Consider the following 15,133-nt stretch of genomic DNA (forward strand, 5'->3'; position numbering starts at 1 on the left):
TGTTCCATTCTTCCACGAATCCTTCTTGAAGAACTAGTGATACTGCTATCCCCACGCCGTGAAGCATTGACGGTTCCCGCGGCTGAAGCCCCATAACCCTTTGTTTGTTCTTCTCATCACATTCTCATGATTTCCAGCAGCAGTGTAGATAGCACTGAACAGCTTTTCGCTCTTGGCAATTGAGTTTGCTCACTGGGGCTGAGTGTGAGTGACGGGTTAGAACCCAGGTGAAGGAGGCTCCTCAAGGAAGACGTTGGGGCCATGTCCAGGATGAGCTGGACATTCTGGCTCCTGACATCTTGTACTCAAAATCCATGTTTCTATTGGACATTACCAAACACGGTCGAGCATGATAGTCCTGGGACCATGTTAACATCGCCTTCCCACCCTTTTTCTTAGTTTCTAGTATGAGGTGAATGTCAGCTAAATATTTCTTGAAAAAGAGTAGAAATTATCTATGGTTGATTCACTTCTGTGACCCAAGTTTTTGGCCTCCAATCTGATAAAAATATAATGAACTTGGGGAGGTGGTGGGTGGGTTAGGATTGTATGAGCAAGATCTGTAGAGAAATCATTAAGTCCTCTCCCTCTCTAATTTCTGAAAAAAGTTTTTGGAGCATTTCATCTATTGGGAAAATTCACCTAGCCTACATGCCTTCTTTGTGTTTTTCTCTAGGAAATTATAAAATCTTAAAAGACAAGTTATATTAGATATGTGTGTATGGATTCGGTTACATAAATGTGTGTGTGTGTGTCTATACATACATGGGCACACACACTGTTACAGTTAGATTCCTTCCATCATACTAACAAGTGTTAACAGTGATTCTTTCCATTGGAATTCTGACACACACAACTAGTGCACACACCTCCATTTCTTGTTCATAATGGCTTAGAATGATTGTAGTGCAAATCTTACAATAAATAAGAAAAGGATTAGTTGTTCATTGCTTGTAAATATATACGAAATCACAGGTTTTCCTGCATATATAAAGGGCCTCTGTATCATCAATCTGAATACACAGCATCAGTTAAATTTGAAGTCACAAAGTATGTAGTTACGTTTTACTTGGAGGTTGTGTGTTCACACAACTTTCATAACCTGTAGGATAAATGAAATTGTAGACTGGAAAACAGCAAGGGATTCCTGTTATATGCCGCAGAATCACGTGTATAAGTCAGTTTGTATAAATACGGCAATGTATTAATGTGAATTTGGCATTATAATAATCTTTTGTGAGGAATTTTAAATTCCTCATGAAATCATCATGGGGTTTGATCCTTTGCTTATTTTTCATTGAATAAAATGTTGCTAAATATTTGAAAATATAGGGAAGCCTTTACAGATATTCTTTTTTTTTTCCTGAGACAGAGCCTCACTCTATTGCCCAGGCTGGAGTGCAGTGGCACAATCTCAGCTCATTATAACCTCCACCTTCCAGGTTCAAGTGATTCTCCTGCCTCAGCCTCCAGAGTAGCTGGGATTATAGGCACCCACCACCAAGCCCTGCTGATTTTTGTATTTTTAGTGGAAACAGGGTTTCACCATGTTGGCCAGGCTGGTCGCAAACTCCTGACGTGAAGGTGATCCACCTGCCTCAGCCTCCCAAAGTACTGGGATTACAGGCATGAGCCACCACATCCAGCCCAGATATTCTTAATGTTGTGTTTATTAAAACAAAAACATTCCTCATTTAATGTTCAAATTTGAAATAAAACAGTATTTTTTCTTTTATTAAACGCCAAAAGTGAAGTAGCAAAGTAAAATAGTTTCGTCAACTGAAAACTTAGAAAGTAGAGAAAATAAGTTAATATTTATTTTTTACCGGATTCTTAGGATAATGATCCTTTGGGGCAATTAATAGATATTCAGTGAAATCAAAAATCTCCATTTTGTTTTCTTAGAGCATCTTGTGCCAACATCCCATCTCTTATTTTTTAGTTGTCTTTGGACAGTTTGCCTATTTCCAGACGGCCCTGAATGATTTGGCAGAATTATTTGATGGAACCCATGCACAGGCCAGACTTCTCAGCTCGCTCTCGGGGTCTCACTCAGGTAAGTCTTAAAGAATTTTGCCCTTAATTTAGTTTAGAAAGCTAGGAGGATTAATTTTTAGCTTGTGTATTTCTTTTGCTTTGTTTTGATGAATGAGAAATGTAATCACTTTTGAATCTGCGTGTGTGCTTAGAAAAATCTTATTTTAGTTGCAAGATTTCAAAAGTGTTCTTATCTCATGCATAAAATCACCTGCTTTTATCATCTTACTAAGATTGCAGAAAATATAATATTTATCTCAGTAAAAGGGGCAAAGATCTGAAAAAGAGGGTAGGATAATCAACTATCATCTGTGTTTTTGTATCCCATGTGTCTTAACCTCCCTTCTGGAGATAAAAACGATTAACATTTTGGTCTAAATCATTCTAAGCGTGTAAATCCTACATAGAGAGACCCATTAATAGCCACACATGTACACATGTTCACATATATACATGCATACATGTATCCACACATGCACACAAACACACATGAGCCCCCATAAAACATGCAATGTTATTTCACAGCTTATTTTTATCCCATTCTTACCCTTAAAATCACATATAGAAGTCTGTCTCTAACAAACACGGTATGCACCCAATGCCCTTACTCTGAGTTCTGAATGGTATTCTGTCGGTTTAATATAGCACAATTTAACCCCACTTTTAGTTGATGACCTACCCCTTATTTGTACTGATACATTTTCATCATTTACTAAATCGATTTGGTACTGAGTACATTTACTAATTTGCCTAGTAAGTGATATGCATCACAAGCTTTGACCAATTAAGGTTAAGATTTGATTATATTTCCAGGTTTTCACTATTTTATTTTTAACTAAAAGCCTTAAGACCTATGTTTTGTTATTTTCTACCAAGCTTCAATGATGTAATCTAAGAATGCATCAGAGGATACATGTTAAATATGTTGATTATTAGTAACACATTGTCCTCTGAAAAGCTTATGCCAATTCACACACCTCCCACTACTGCTTGAGACAGACTCTTCTACATTTTATACGTACCTTTATATATTTTTATTTTTATTATTATTATTATTTTGTGAGACAAAGCCTCACTCACTCTGTTGCCCAGGCTAGAGTGCAGTGGCACCATCTTGGCTCATTGCAACCTCCATCTCCCAGATTCAAGCGATTCTCCTACCTCAGCCTCCTGAATGGCTGGGATTACAGGCGTGCACCACCACGCCTGGCTAATTTTTGTATTTTTAGTAGAGACGTGGTTTCTCCATGTTGGCCAGGCTGGTCTCAAACTCCTGGCCTCAAGTGATCCACCAGCTTCAGCCTCCCAAAGTGCTAGGATTACAGGTGTGAGCCACCGCACCTGGCCTATATGTGCTTTTAAAGGTTAAAAATATACTTCAGAAGGCCTTTTCTGAATCTTTTAATTTTTAAAAAATCATCTTTGGATTCAGTTACTTTTTAAAAAATTTTAAGTAAAATTCTTTTAATTTTAACTAAAATCAAATTAAGGTGATTCTCAGCAAATGATTCACCCTTTACTTCTGTCTCCCCATTATATGGGCCTACCATTGGTGCTTTCTTCAAAAGAAATCGTAAGCGAAATAATGATTATGGTATATTTTAATCAAATGCACTGCCTATTCTTCCCTAGGACAGAGTTTTTAAATCTTTATAAAAACAACATATTTGAGTTTTAAACCACAAAGTGAAATTGTTTTAAAAGTTCAAAAAATATATGTGAAATTTCAAGTTTATCACCATTTTCCAAAATACTACTGTCCTCCACGGTGCTGTGTGTCTTCTGAATCCCATGTATTGTCTCTGTTTTCATTTCCAGGAGAAACATTGCCCTTGGCTACGTCAAATCAGATTCTGCTCCGATTCAGTGCGAAGAGCGGTGCCTCTGCCAGGGGCTTCCACTTCGTGTATCAAGGTAAAGTCACTCCACATGTCTCCACATGTCACTGTGGTCTTTCCTGATGCTGCTAGTCTCAGACAAAGCACTCAAAACATCTCAGTTGCATTTTTGTAATATTTCAGGAGCTGAATGTGTTCATATGTTTATAATAAAATTATTTAATAAAAATATTACAATTTTTTGACAGTTGAAACTCATATTTCTACTACAAAAACAATAATATCTAATCTATCAGGCACTAGAATGGAATAAATATTGATCATATTACCTTTGTGTAGCTCTTCACATCTCATAAGATGATTTCAAATACAGTATTTTATCTAATTACATATTTTGTAATAGTTTAGATCTTAGTAACAATATAGGAAATATATTTAAAATGCATTATACAATTTCACATTTTATTATAAAAACTAAGCTTAAATGGAAATTTAACAAAACAAAAAACAAAATATCACGCATGCATCTCTTATCCTAACTAAATACCTATTTCGTTTATGTTTTATTTGCTTTTGGTACTTTTACATCTTTATACTTATTTTTTAATTTAAACCTTTTAAAAAATATTTGAGATTGCTCAAAGATTCTGAAAAGTAAATAATTTTCTCCTAATATGTTTCACTTTTGTTTTGCTTTGAAAAAAATGACCATGTAAACTGTTGATACACTTTCAGAAGCTTGGAGTCAGTCTTTGGATGGAGCTTGTCATGACTGTAAAGGTTGAGATCTGCAAGAAGTGATCATGTTCAGAGATAAACTGTGTGTTCAAAAAATAAGAAGCAATACTTAATTTTTCTAGGTCTCAGTTTTGCTGGAGGCTACAGATACTAATGGCCACTGTTAAGTATTTTCTTCAGATCTGGAGAAAAATTTTTTCTTAGCAACGGTTTGTTTCCTTTAATAAAGATTCCTCCAGAAAACATTATTGATAACTATTATGTATTTTTTAAAAAGATGGAGTATAACAATGTTATATTATTTATCAATCATTTCTAATCATCTCAAATTGGGAAATTCATGACTTCAAAACAGTTCAGTGTAAAAATCCTTCAGTATTCAGCAATTAGATAATTTAAAGAGTAATGGGAAGAGAATGAGGATGATGCTAAACAGTTAATCAGGAGACAAAGATCTCTCTGATCCTGTGTAAGTAGCCATTGAATGAATGGAGATGCTAATGCATTAAAGGGAGTTAAGCTGTTATAAGTTACACCTTTTGTTAAAATATAAATAATTACCCAGTAGTTTTTAAAAATGGACTTTATTAGAGAGTGGCCTGTTGAAACAACCCGTCTGTTACTACTTCTAATTTTTTCAAATAAATTCTGACTTTGCAAAAGCAGAATCATGTTTAGACCAAAGTTTGTGAGATGTGTAAAGAAACTGGGCTGCCTGAACATTTTTTCTCCTGGAAACACTCAAGTGAGTGACCTTGTCTGCCTTTATAAGGGGCTTTCTTTGGTTTTTGATAAAGATTATAAAATCTATCTGATCATCAGACAATATATTGCATGCAAATATCCCGGTGTCTTATATTCAAATGTTGTCCTTGGAAGGCATGTATTTTAAAAATTATGCTTATTTAAAGTAATACGTTTTCATCAAAATGTCAAAGATACAGAAAAGTAGAAAGAAAAAACATCATTTATAGAGGATATTTATTTTTCTTGTCCCCAAGAGTATATAATCACTCTAACATCGTCAATATTTTATAAATTTCTAATGTCCCTCCTTCTCTTGCTTTCCTCCTACTAGTGTATTTTTGCAAAAAATTGAGGTCTTTTTATCAAAACTAAGTTTTTTTTGGAAGTAAAGAACTAGAATCATAGATGCAACTTATAAATTACTCAACGGGAGTGGTAAAAGTTTTGCATACACGTGAAAAGTTAAATTGAACATTGCTTCTTGAAAGACAGTAGTTCCACTGAAGCCTAAAAATTAGTTGAACTATATTATATAAAAATATTCTAAACAGTGCTTTCATACACCACTACAGCTTCATTCATTGATAAACAAATTCAGCTTCAAATTGCACAAGACTTTATGATTTCCATGGTTGTAGGATACCTAACCCTTGTTAACATAGTTCTGTTATAAAGAGCTGGTGGGGACTGCAGTGACAAATGTTTGCAACAGCGTCAGTGTGCAAAAAAACGTGTGTGTGACTCCAGACTTGCACAGATCATGGTCTCTAGCCCTCTGCTTCCCACCCCTCATGTAATCATGGTTAGTAATGTGAAGACAGAATTAACGATGATGTTACCATCTTTCTGAACTTGTGAAGCAATGTAAGTCTAGAGGGTTTTTAATGCAGTATTCTAGTTAATCTATGCAAATGCTGGGTTTCTGTGTGTTTTCCACACTGCTTGAGAGCAGAAGGGTTCATTTGGAAAGCATGAGAGATGAAGGGGTGAGTGAGATCATGGGGTGCCCCAGAGAAGGCTGTTGTGAGTGACCGTTCAGAATGAAACACGGGATAACCCTTCAGCATGGATGTATCCATGGTGAGCCAGCACTTGCCAGGAGCTTCTCTTATCTTTAGTTTGGTGCCGTTGAATGAATGGGCATGGTCATTATCTGCTCTCCCAGGAATGCAGTGCTCACAACTCGTTGGTCTCCAGTGATTGAAGGAGCGTATGGAGACTGAGATGAGTGACCTGCATTACCAACAGGTTTCAGTGATAATGGAGCACTGTTTGCAGCTGTGGCTCAGGCATGAGTCCTGCCCGCCCAACCTTTCACCCCCCTCTGAATCAGCAACCACTTCCTCACCTGTGATATAATCAAATAGAATTGAGAAGAAGCTAAAGCTATGGTGAGAAGCTGGCATGAAAAGAAATCTAATTATTCCCCTCCTGAAGTATAAGAGTATCTGTAATGGTTTTGTTACAGGAAAGGGGTCCAGATCCAGACCCCAAGAGAGGTTCTTGGGAGTTACGCAAGAAAGAATTTGGGGCGAGTCCACAGAGTAAAGTGAAAGCAAGTTTATTAGGAAAGTTAAGGAGTAAAGAATGGCTACTCCATAGAGCAGCGGCATGGGCCACTCAGCTGCTTATACTTGCTATTATTTCTTGATTATTTGCTAAATGAGGGGTGGTTTATTAGCAAGTTTTCTGGGAAAGGGGTAGACAATTCCTTCAACTAGGGTTTCTCTCCTTTTTAGACCCTTTAGGGTAACTTCTTGGCATTACCATGGCATTTGTAAACCGTCACGGTGTCGGTGGGAGTGTCTTTTAGCATGCTAATACATTATAATTAGTATATAATGAGCAGTGGGGACGACCAGAGGTCACTTTAGTCACCATCTTGGTTTTGGTGGATTTGGGCCGGCTTCTTTACGGCGTCTTTTTATCAGCAAGGCCTTTGTGACCTATACCTTGTGCCGACCTCCTATCTCATCCTGTGCTTAGAACACCTGACCTCCTGTGAATTTAGCCTAGCACGTCTCAACCTCATTTTACACAGCCCCTACTGAAGATGGAGTCACTCTGCATCAAACACCTCTGACAGTTTAAATATTCCAAGTCTGAACCATGACTACATTTTTTCCCTGCATTAGCAAGCTTTCTTGAAAACATGGGAGATACACAATTCTTGCTTTTAAATGTTGAACATGTTCAGCTTTGTACATTTGCTTTTTGGCATCAAGCAGAAAGTGTTTTATACCAGTTTCTTAGCTCCCGGGAATTCCTTGAGTGTTCACAGTGCAGGAGACTCCTGTAGCTTCCCTTCTACTCCCTAAGTTCCCTGGCCTTGTACCGTCAAGCAGGGACTGGCAGGACCTGCATGATTGGCTGTGGTTATACAGGTTTAGGGATCTTTGTCATTTCACAGAAAATATATTACACCTAAAATCAACATATTCTTAGACACAGTGCAAAAGCTGAACATCACACAAACCGTTTCTTAGTAACTCCAGCACAGTCTGCTTCTTCCAGGATTAAAAGAGGCCATTGATTCTATGCCATTAAGTAATTACATTGCATTTGGAGACTTTGCTTTGGCCCGTAATTCGTGTCTTTCAACATTAGAATCGACCCGCCTGAAAACAGAGGCCAAGGGAGGCAGAGCCCACATCCTTCTCTTTCTTGCCTGTTCCAAGGCTCCTGTGGATTTAAGGCAGGGTGGTCACAGCTGCCCATCCTGCCCTGTCTCCTCCCGCATCCCTCTGATGTGCATGACTGACTGTGTGTCAGTAAACCTTCATGTTGGAGAGTACCTCATCAATGCGACTTTTTTCAATTGTCTCATATTTATGCCTGGCTGTTTTCATAAAAAGCCTATTTCTGTAATTTGTTTCAACGTAGAATTCGACGCTGCTTTCACTTCCTTCCAAATCACACACTCACACCAAAATGAGTAAACTGCAAGGATTTACTGTACATTTTAAAGGGAAAAGGAAACCATATTTCTATATTGAACCCCTTCTGCAGTGCCCAGCTTATAAATGGCTATTGGCCACGACTTTTTCACGTCATGTTTTCCGGGTCACCATCTCTAACCTGGGTTCTCCTCTGCCAGGCTCCTCACCTGAAGCAGCACCTGCACCCCAGGTTCAGGAGCTCAAGGCTTCTTCTTCCAGCGTCTTCTGCTGGAAAGACTCGGTCTCTTTAGCATTCATGGAAATATAGTTAATTAGGCCAGTCATGGTGGCTCATGCCTGTAATCCTAGCACTTCCGGAGGCCAAGGCATGCGGATTGTCTGAGCTCAGGAGTTCGAGACCAGCCTGGTTAACATGGCGAAATCCCATCTCTACTAAAAGTACACACAAAAAAAATTATTAGCCAAGTGTGGTGGCGTGTGCCTGTAGTCTCAGCTTTTTGAGACGCTGAGGAAGGAGAATTGCTTGAACCTGGGAGATGGAGATTGTGCCGAGCCTAGATCACAACACTGTACTCCAGCTTGGGTGACAGAATGAGACTCCACCTCAAAAATAAAATAAAATAAAATAGTTAATCGAACGGTCTCCTGAAAACATAAGCAGAAATATTTTTTTCTCAGTTTGGGTAGGAAAGATGTACGTTAAGTGTTTCTTTACTTGAGGTTATTCGTGGGCAGGCAAATACATGTTTTGATTGATTTTCCCTTGGTTTCTTCTTCTTTTTAGATGGCATGAATTATATGGCTTCATTGGTTTTCCCCATCTAAAAACTCACATTTGGATCAAGAGCTTATAAAATGCATATTCTTTGCAAAGAAGAATAAATGTAAAATTTTGCTTGCAATTCAGTGATATATGTTTTAATTCATTGACTAGTAATGGCTTGTCCAACCTGATTTTTCAACGATGAGAGAAATCTCTAAGAATTCGAAACCTGAGACACCAAACATTTCAGATAAAGGATCCTCGACCTGTAATAGAATATTATAGTTTTCCTGTATTTCGTTTCTAGCTTGGAGAAGAATGGTTCTGATAAATCATTAATTATTTTCCACCTCAGTGCTGTTAGAAAGGTAGACACTTTTATTAATTTTGCCTTCTGATAGAAAATATCTCAACACCAAATTGAAACATCATTTAATCAAAGTAAAGTGCCAATTTCCATTTTCATGGAACTGCTTCCCCAGCAGCAGTTACCCAAATCATGTCTGTCGTTGGTCTGATTCAATGGAAAATAAATAAAACAGATTCCAGTGTGTTAGAAAAAGCTTTGGGAAGATAGAAGGGTTATTTTAAGAGAAAATGAGTACATGGGCACATTCAGTTAAAGGACTGTGCATTTAGGATGAAGAAACACAAGGAATGAGGAGGATAGAATCCCAGAGACAGGACCTAAATACTGTCTTTTCCATTGCAGAGGACAAAAACAAAATACGCAAATTTCAAAGCGCATTACTATTTTCAGAGTTTGCCAATTGAAGTATTTTTTAATCTTTACCCCACACTCCTTTCGACAAACAGGAATGTCTCCTGTAGATTTAATTTCTGCCATACAACCTGAATAGTTATCTCACCCACACATTGCACTGATAGTCACCTGTCAGTACCCACTATCCAAAGACCAGGAGATACACAGGCGTCATTCCATATACCTGGGTTTTCGCTTGCTGCAAAAATGAAGGCCACCCATTTTGCAGAACCTAGGGAAGTCTCTTCAAGAGAGAAGTGGAGGGGCTTGCTATTTTTTCATTTTTTATTTTATTTATTTTTTTTGGAGACAGAGTCTCATTCTGTCGCCCAGGCTGGAGTGCAGTGGTGTGATCTTGGCTCACTGCAACTTATGCCTCCCAGGTTGAAGCGATTCTCCTGCCTCAGACTCCCGAGTAGCTGGGATTACACACATGTGGCACCATGCCCAGCTAATTTTTGTATTTTTAGTAGAGATGGGGTTTCACCCTTTTGGCCAGGATGGTCTCAAACTCTTAACCTCAAGTGATCCACCCTCCTTGGCCTCCCAAAGTGCTGGGATTACAGGTGTGAGCCACTGCACCCCGTTGGGGCTTGTTAAGATTTGAGCTCATCCTAGGTGACTTTAGGGAGGACTAAATGCAACATGATGGCACATGGAGCGGGTGTTCTCATTAGAAAATCTACCCTCCCAATTATAAACACAGTGCTGTAGAGGAGATCTCCAGGGCGTGCTCATTTTATGTAACTCAAACTTTATACCCGCTCAACAGTTACTTCCCGTTTTCCTGTTCCCCAGCCCCCAGTAACTACCGTTGTAAATCCCTCTGGTTCTATGAGTGCCACTACTTTAGATCTCCCCATAGAAGTAGAATCATAAGGTATTCGTCCTTCTGTGACTGCTTATTTGCTTATTTCGTTTAGCACGATGTCCTCAAGGTTCACCCCTGTTATCACAAATAGCAGAATTTCTTCTTTTATCTGCTCCACGTTTTCTTTATCTGTTCATCTGATGATGGACATTTAGGTTGTTTGCACATCTAGACTATTTTGAAGAATGCTACAATGAATGTGAGAGTACCGATATTTCTTTGGGATCCCAATTTAAATTACTTTAGATAAGCATACACAAGTGGGATTGCTGGATCTGATGGTAGTTTAAGATTTTTATTACATCACAATGGCCATATTATAACAAATCCTTCATATGGTAGCTTTTCTCATTAGACTCTGAGGCCTGTGAGGACAAGTACACATGGTTAGTCATGTCATTATCACTAGCAGGACGATTAAATGTAATCGCCTGAATATCAATCAGTCCTCATAAGGCACTGAGTCTTTTTATGCCATTTTCCTCATCTGAAGTGAGGACCCTGAGATGGTCCTGAGGACGAAGTATGGTTGGGAACGTGCTCCTCAAATCATTCTCTATAGCGATTGATGGAGGTGTTATTAAAATCTCTGTCTGCATCAGCTCTCCTCGGTCCCATCTTAAACCCACCTTCCCCACAACGTCTTGGCTTGCTGATGGAGATACAGATGGCTGTGTTCTGTATTTTGCTTCTAGCTGTTCCTCGTACCAGTGACACCCAATGCAGCTCTGTCCCCGAGCCCAGATACGGAAGGAGAATTGGTTCTGAGTTTTCGGCAGGCTCCATCGTCCGATTCGAGTGCAACCCAGGATACCTGCTTCAGGGTTCCACGGCGCTCCACTGCCAGTCCGTGCCCAATGCCTTGGCACAGTGGAATGACACGATTCCCAGTTGTGTGGGTAAGTAGTGTCCCTAAGCGCAATCGCGGGCACGGGGCTGCCCACGCGAACTGTGTGGTGGTGCCAAAGAGTTACTTCTCGTGTTTCTATCCAGGCTACGTAAATCCATCTGTCTCATGACCCATTTAAAGGGCAATTTGTTTCACGGGAAATAATTGAGTTAGTAGCCAAACCCCCAAAATTATTGTGTTTCATAAAACAACTCATCATCTTAACAAGGATAAAGCATGTTTCCCTTCTCCATATTTATGAAGTAGGCCATCAACTCTAAAGTCATGGGTATAGAACATAATCTCGTTTTGGGAAAAAATCATTATCATGTTGATTTGCTATACTACTTGTGTAACGTCCTTTTAATAAATTGGTGCTGATCAGTGTTTGAAAAGTAATAGGTAAATGCAGGCTGAATAACAATGACCTTGTTAATTATAGTTTACCTGCTTCATTTTGTGTGGAAAACTCTACCGCAATCATGATTAGCACTTGAATCATTTGTACATTTTAAGCACCTCTTCTCTTGAATTTGCTCATGAATCCCATTAATATCATTTGGACATGCATGTCTGCATGGAGAAGAGAAGACTCTGCCAAGGTCCTTAAATTATAGTAGGTAAATTATTCTAAACAGAATTCACTTTGGAGATGCCATCATTAGACACCGTCCCTTCTTAGAGAACTTGGATAGATTTATTTATAGACTCAAGATCTATAACTGAGTAGCATAACAGGTAATAATCAATTATATTGCTAATTTAAAAGAGAATACACTAAATTTTACCTTGGCTAAAAAGGCCATTTAACGTATCATTGTTCACGTACATTTTCTCTTACTGTCTAGTCACACGGTAAAAGAAAACCGCATGCCAAATTAACACTGTCCCACAGCACTTTATTTCATGACATATGGTTCTGTCTTTTAGTACCCTGCAGTGGCAATTTCACTCAACGAAGAGGTACAATCCTGTCCCCTGGCTACCCTGAGCCGTACGGAAACAACCTGAACTGTATATGGAAGATCATAGTTACGGAGGGTTCGGGAATTCAGGTGAGTCCTTGAAGTCCTTGAAGTCCGCAGTCTACAACAGGGCTCAGCTGGGGTCCAGGGGCTCCCTTCATTCTTTCTTTTTTTCTGTCTTTCTTTCCAGCTCTCTGTCTTTCCCGCTCTCTTTTTTCCTTTTATGTTGGTTATTTTAAATACATAGTCTATATTCTGTTTCCCTTTTCTTAGTATTTCTACAAAATATTTCTAACCGTGTTTCTATATTTTGAATAAATATAATCAATCTTTTAGAATAAAAACTATCAAAAGTACCATTTGTAGAAATTGTTCTTTCAGCCGGGCGTGGTGGCTCATGCCTGTAATCCCAGCACTTTTGGAGGCCAAGACAGGCAGATCACTTGAGGTCAGGAGTTCAAAACTAGCCTGGCCAACATGGTGAAACCCTGTCTCTACTAAAAATATAAAAACTAGCGAGGTGTGGTAGTATATGCCTGTAATCCTAGCTGCTAGGGATACTGAGGCAGGGGAATTGCTTGAACCCGGGAGGCAGAGGTTGCAGGGAACCAAGATCACACCATTGCACTCAAGCCTGGGTGACAGAGCAAGTCTCCATGTCAAAAAAAAAAAAAAAGAAAAAGAAATTGTTCTTTCATGGTTTGTTTTTTTAAATTTTGCCAGATAGATAGATAGATAGATAGATAGATGATTTTCATGACTAAGGTGTATATATATATAAAATATTATGGTATTGGACGCATTATTAAGGTGTATATATATATATATATGTATATGTATACCTTGATCATGAAAAACCCCAATACCCCATCTAATTAGACTGTGTTAAGCCAAAAATAAATATTAACTTAATGTCATGGTTTGATAGATCCAAGTGATCAGTTTTGCCACGGAGCAGAACTGGGACTCCCTTGAGATCCACGATGGTGGGGATGTGACTGCACCCAGACTGGGAAGCTTCTCAGGTAAGATGGAGTCAATTTCCTCATCTTTGTGACTCAAAATCTGCAAACACCAAGAAAACAACATAAATAACAACAAACACTCCACATAGACATTTTCCTACACAATTCTTCTATCTCCATAATGCTTGCTCTAGTGCTGAAAGTCTTAAGAGTAAGACCATCAGGAAACAGGTGAGAAAAAAGAAAGCTGTGTTCTCCACGAGCAGGAGACCAATCTAAAAGTGTCAGATAGCCCAGCTTTGACATGTGGCAGGTCTCAGGCTGGCAGCAGAAGCCAGGAATATTAATGTGATGTAGCGAAGAGGCAGAGGTTAGGAAACTGTTCTCAACTCTTAAAGTACGCTGCCTGACATTAAGCAATCTGAGAAAATTACACTGAGCATGTGGGCTCAGCTAGTCCTGAGATTCTACCCTACTCATATGTAGCCAGACACGAAATTGTAGTCCACTGCAAGTCTACCCTCTCTTACTCTTCCTTGCACCTCCGACTCTCACGAATGCACCCGCCTTGAAGATTCTGCTTTCCAAATGCCCTGCAAGTCTTCCCTTCCCATTGCCCGGCAACATCATTCAGATCTCAATTTGGCTTTTGTTTCACAGGATATCCTGCCTCCAGATGCATGACACCACTCTCTTTTGCTTTGCTTTATAATAGCATTACATTGGAATAGCATGAGGACTCACACTTCATGAGCAGTGACGATGATCAATATTGCCATTATCACCCTGGTCATCACTGTCTTCACAGTCGCCCACACTTCCTGAGCCTTTACTTTGCCAGGTTATGAATGTGTGTTAATATGAATGCTTAATTTTATCTTGAATATGGCCAGGCTCAGTGGCTCATACCTGTAATGCCGGCACTTTGGGAGGCCGAGGTGGGTGGATCACCTGAGGTCAGGAGTTCGAGACCAGCCTGGCCAACATGGTGAAACCCCGTCACTACTAAAATTATAAAAACTAGCCAATATGACAGCACCAACTAAGTTCTAAGGGATTATTGTTATCCCTGTTTTACCAATGAAAGACAAAGATTAGGTACTAGAGAATTGTTGAAGATGACACAGAAAAAGTACTATTTTCCATGAGTCACTTCTTGCTTGCAGTAGCTGACTCCTTCTATCCCATTGGTCTGAATTCTGTCAGCTGTTTATCTCTATTGCAAACGGAGGCTGGAATACATATTTTTTCTTAACTGTGAGTATTTCTTCCCCAAACATTTCCATTCTACTTTTACTCAATAGGTTAAAAAAATAAAGAAAATAGTGCACAGGGCATTCACAGTGTCTGATACAACTTCCATTTTATCACTTCAAATGGTTCAAAGATCTTATCTCTGGTTCTCAGCAAATGAAACCATATTTTTATTTGGGCATGGCCATTTAAGGTGTTGGGAATAAAATGCCAATCTATCGTCTTATTGTTATTTGTCACTCACAATCCATGTTTGTCTGCTTGTGTACTATTTATTCTTTTAGGAACTTTTATTTCAAATAGCCCATTACTGTCCTTAAAAGCTAGAACTCAAGGCCCATCTCCACTAGGAAATCCCTCTTTCTTCCCCTGACCACATGGCTTTCGCAATAGTTTAGTTTAG

General features: G+C 39.0%; 1 protein-coding gene across 1 annotated transcript in view; it reads left to right on the forward strand.

The window, feature by feature from the left end:
* CSMD1 (CUB and Sushi multiple domains 1) overlaps positions 1-15,133 on the forward strand; it is a 2,090,842-nt gene that overhangs the window by 1,818,181 nt on the left and 257,528 nt on the right. Inside the window, exons 32-36 of the mRNA XM_003271406.4 lie at positions 1,943-2,056; positions 3,856-3,951; positions 11,353-11,556; positions 12,477-12,601; positions 13,440-13,536. Of these exons, the coding sequence (XP_003271454.2) occupies positions 1,943-2,056; positions 3,856-3,951; positions 11,353-11,556; positions 12,477-12,601; positions 13,440-13,536 (636 nt within the window). The remainder of the gene's footprint in view (positions 1-1,942; positions 2,057-3,855; positions 3,952-11,352; positions 11,557-12,476; positions 12,602-13,439; positions 13,537-15,133) is intronic.

The sequence above is a fragment of the Nomascus leucogenys genome, chromosome 4 (genome assembly GCF_006542625.1).
Source record: "Nomascus leucogenys isolate Asia chromosome 4, Asia_NLE_v1, whole genome shotgun sequence".
Lineage (NCBI taxonomy): Eukaryota > Metazoa > Chordata > Mammalia > Primates > Hylobatidae > Nomascus > Nomascus leucogenys.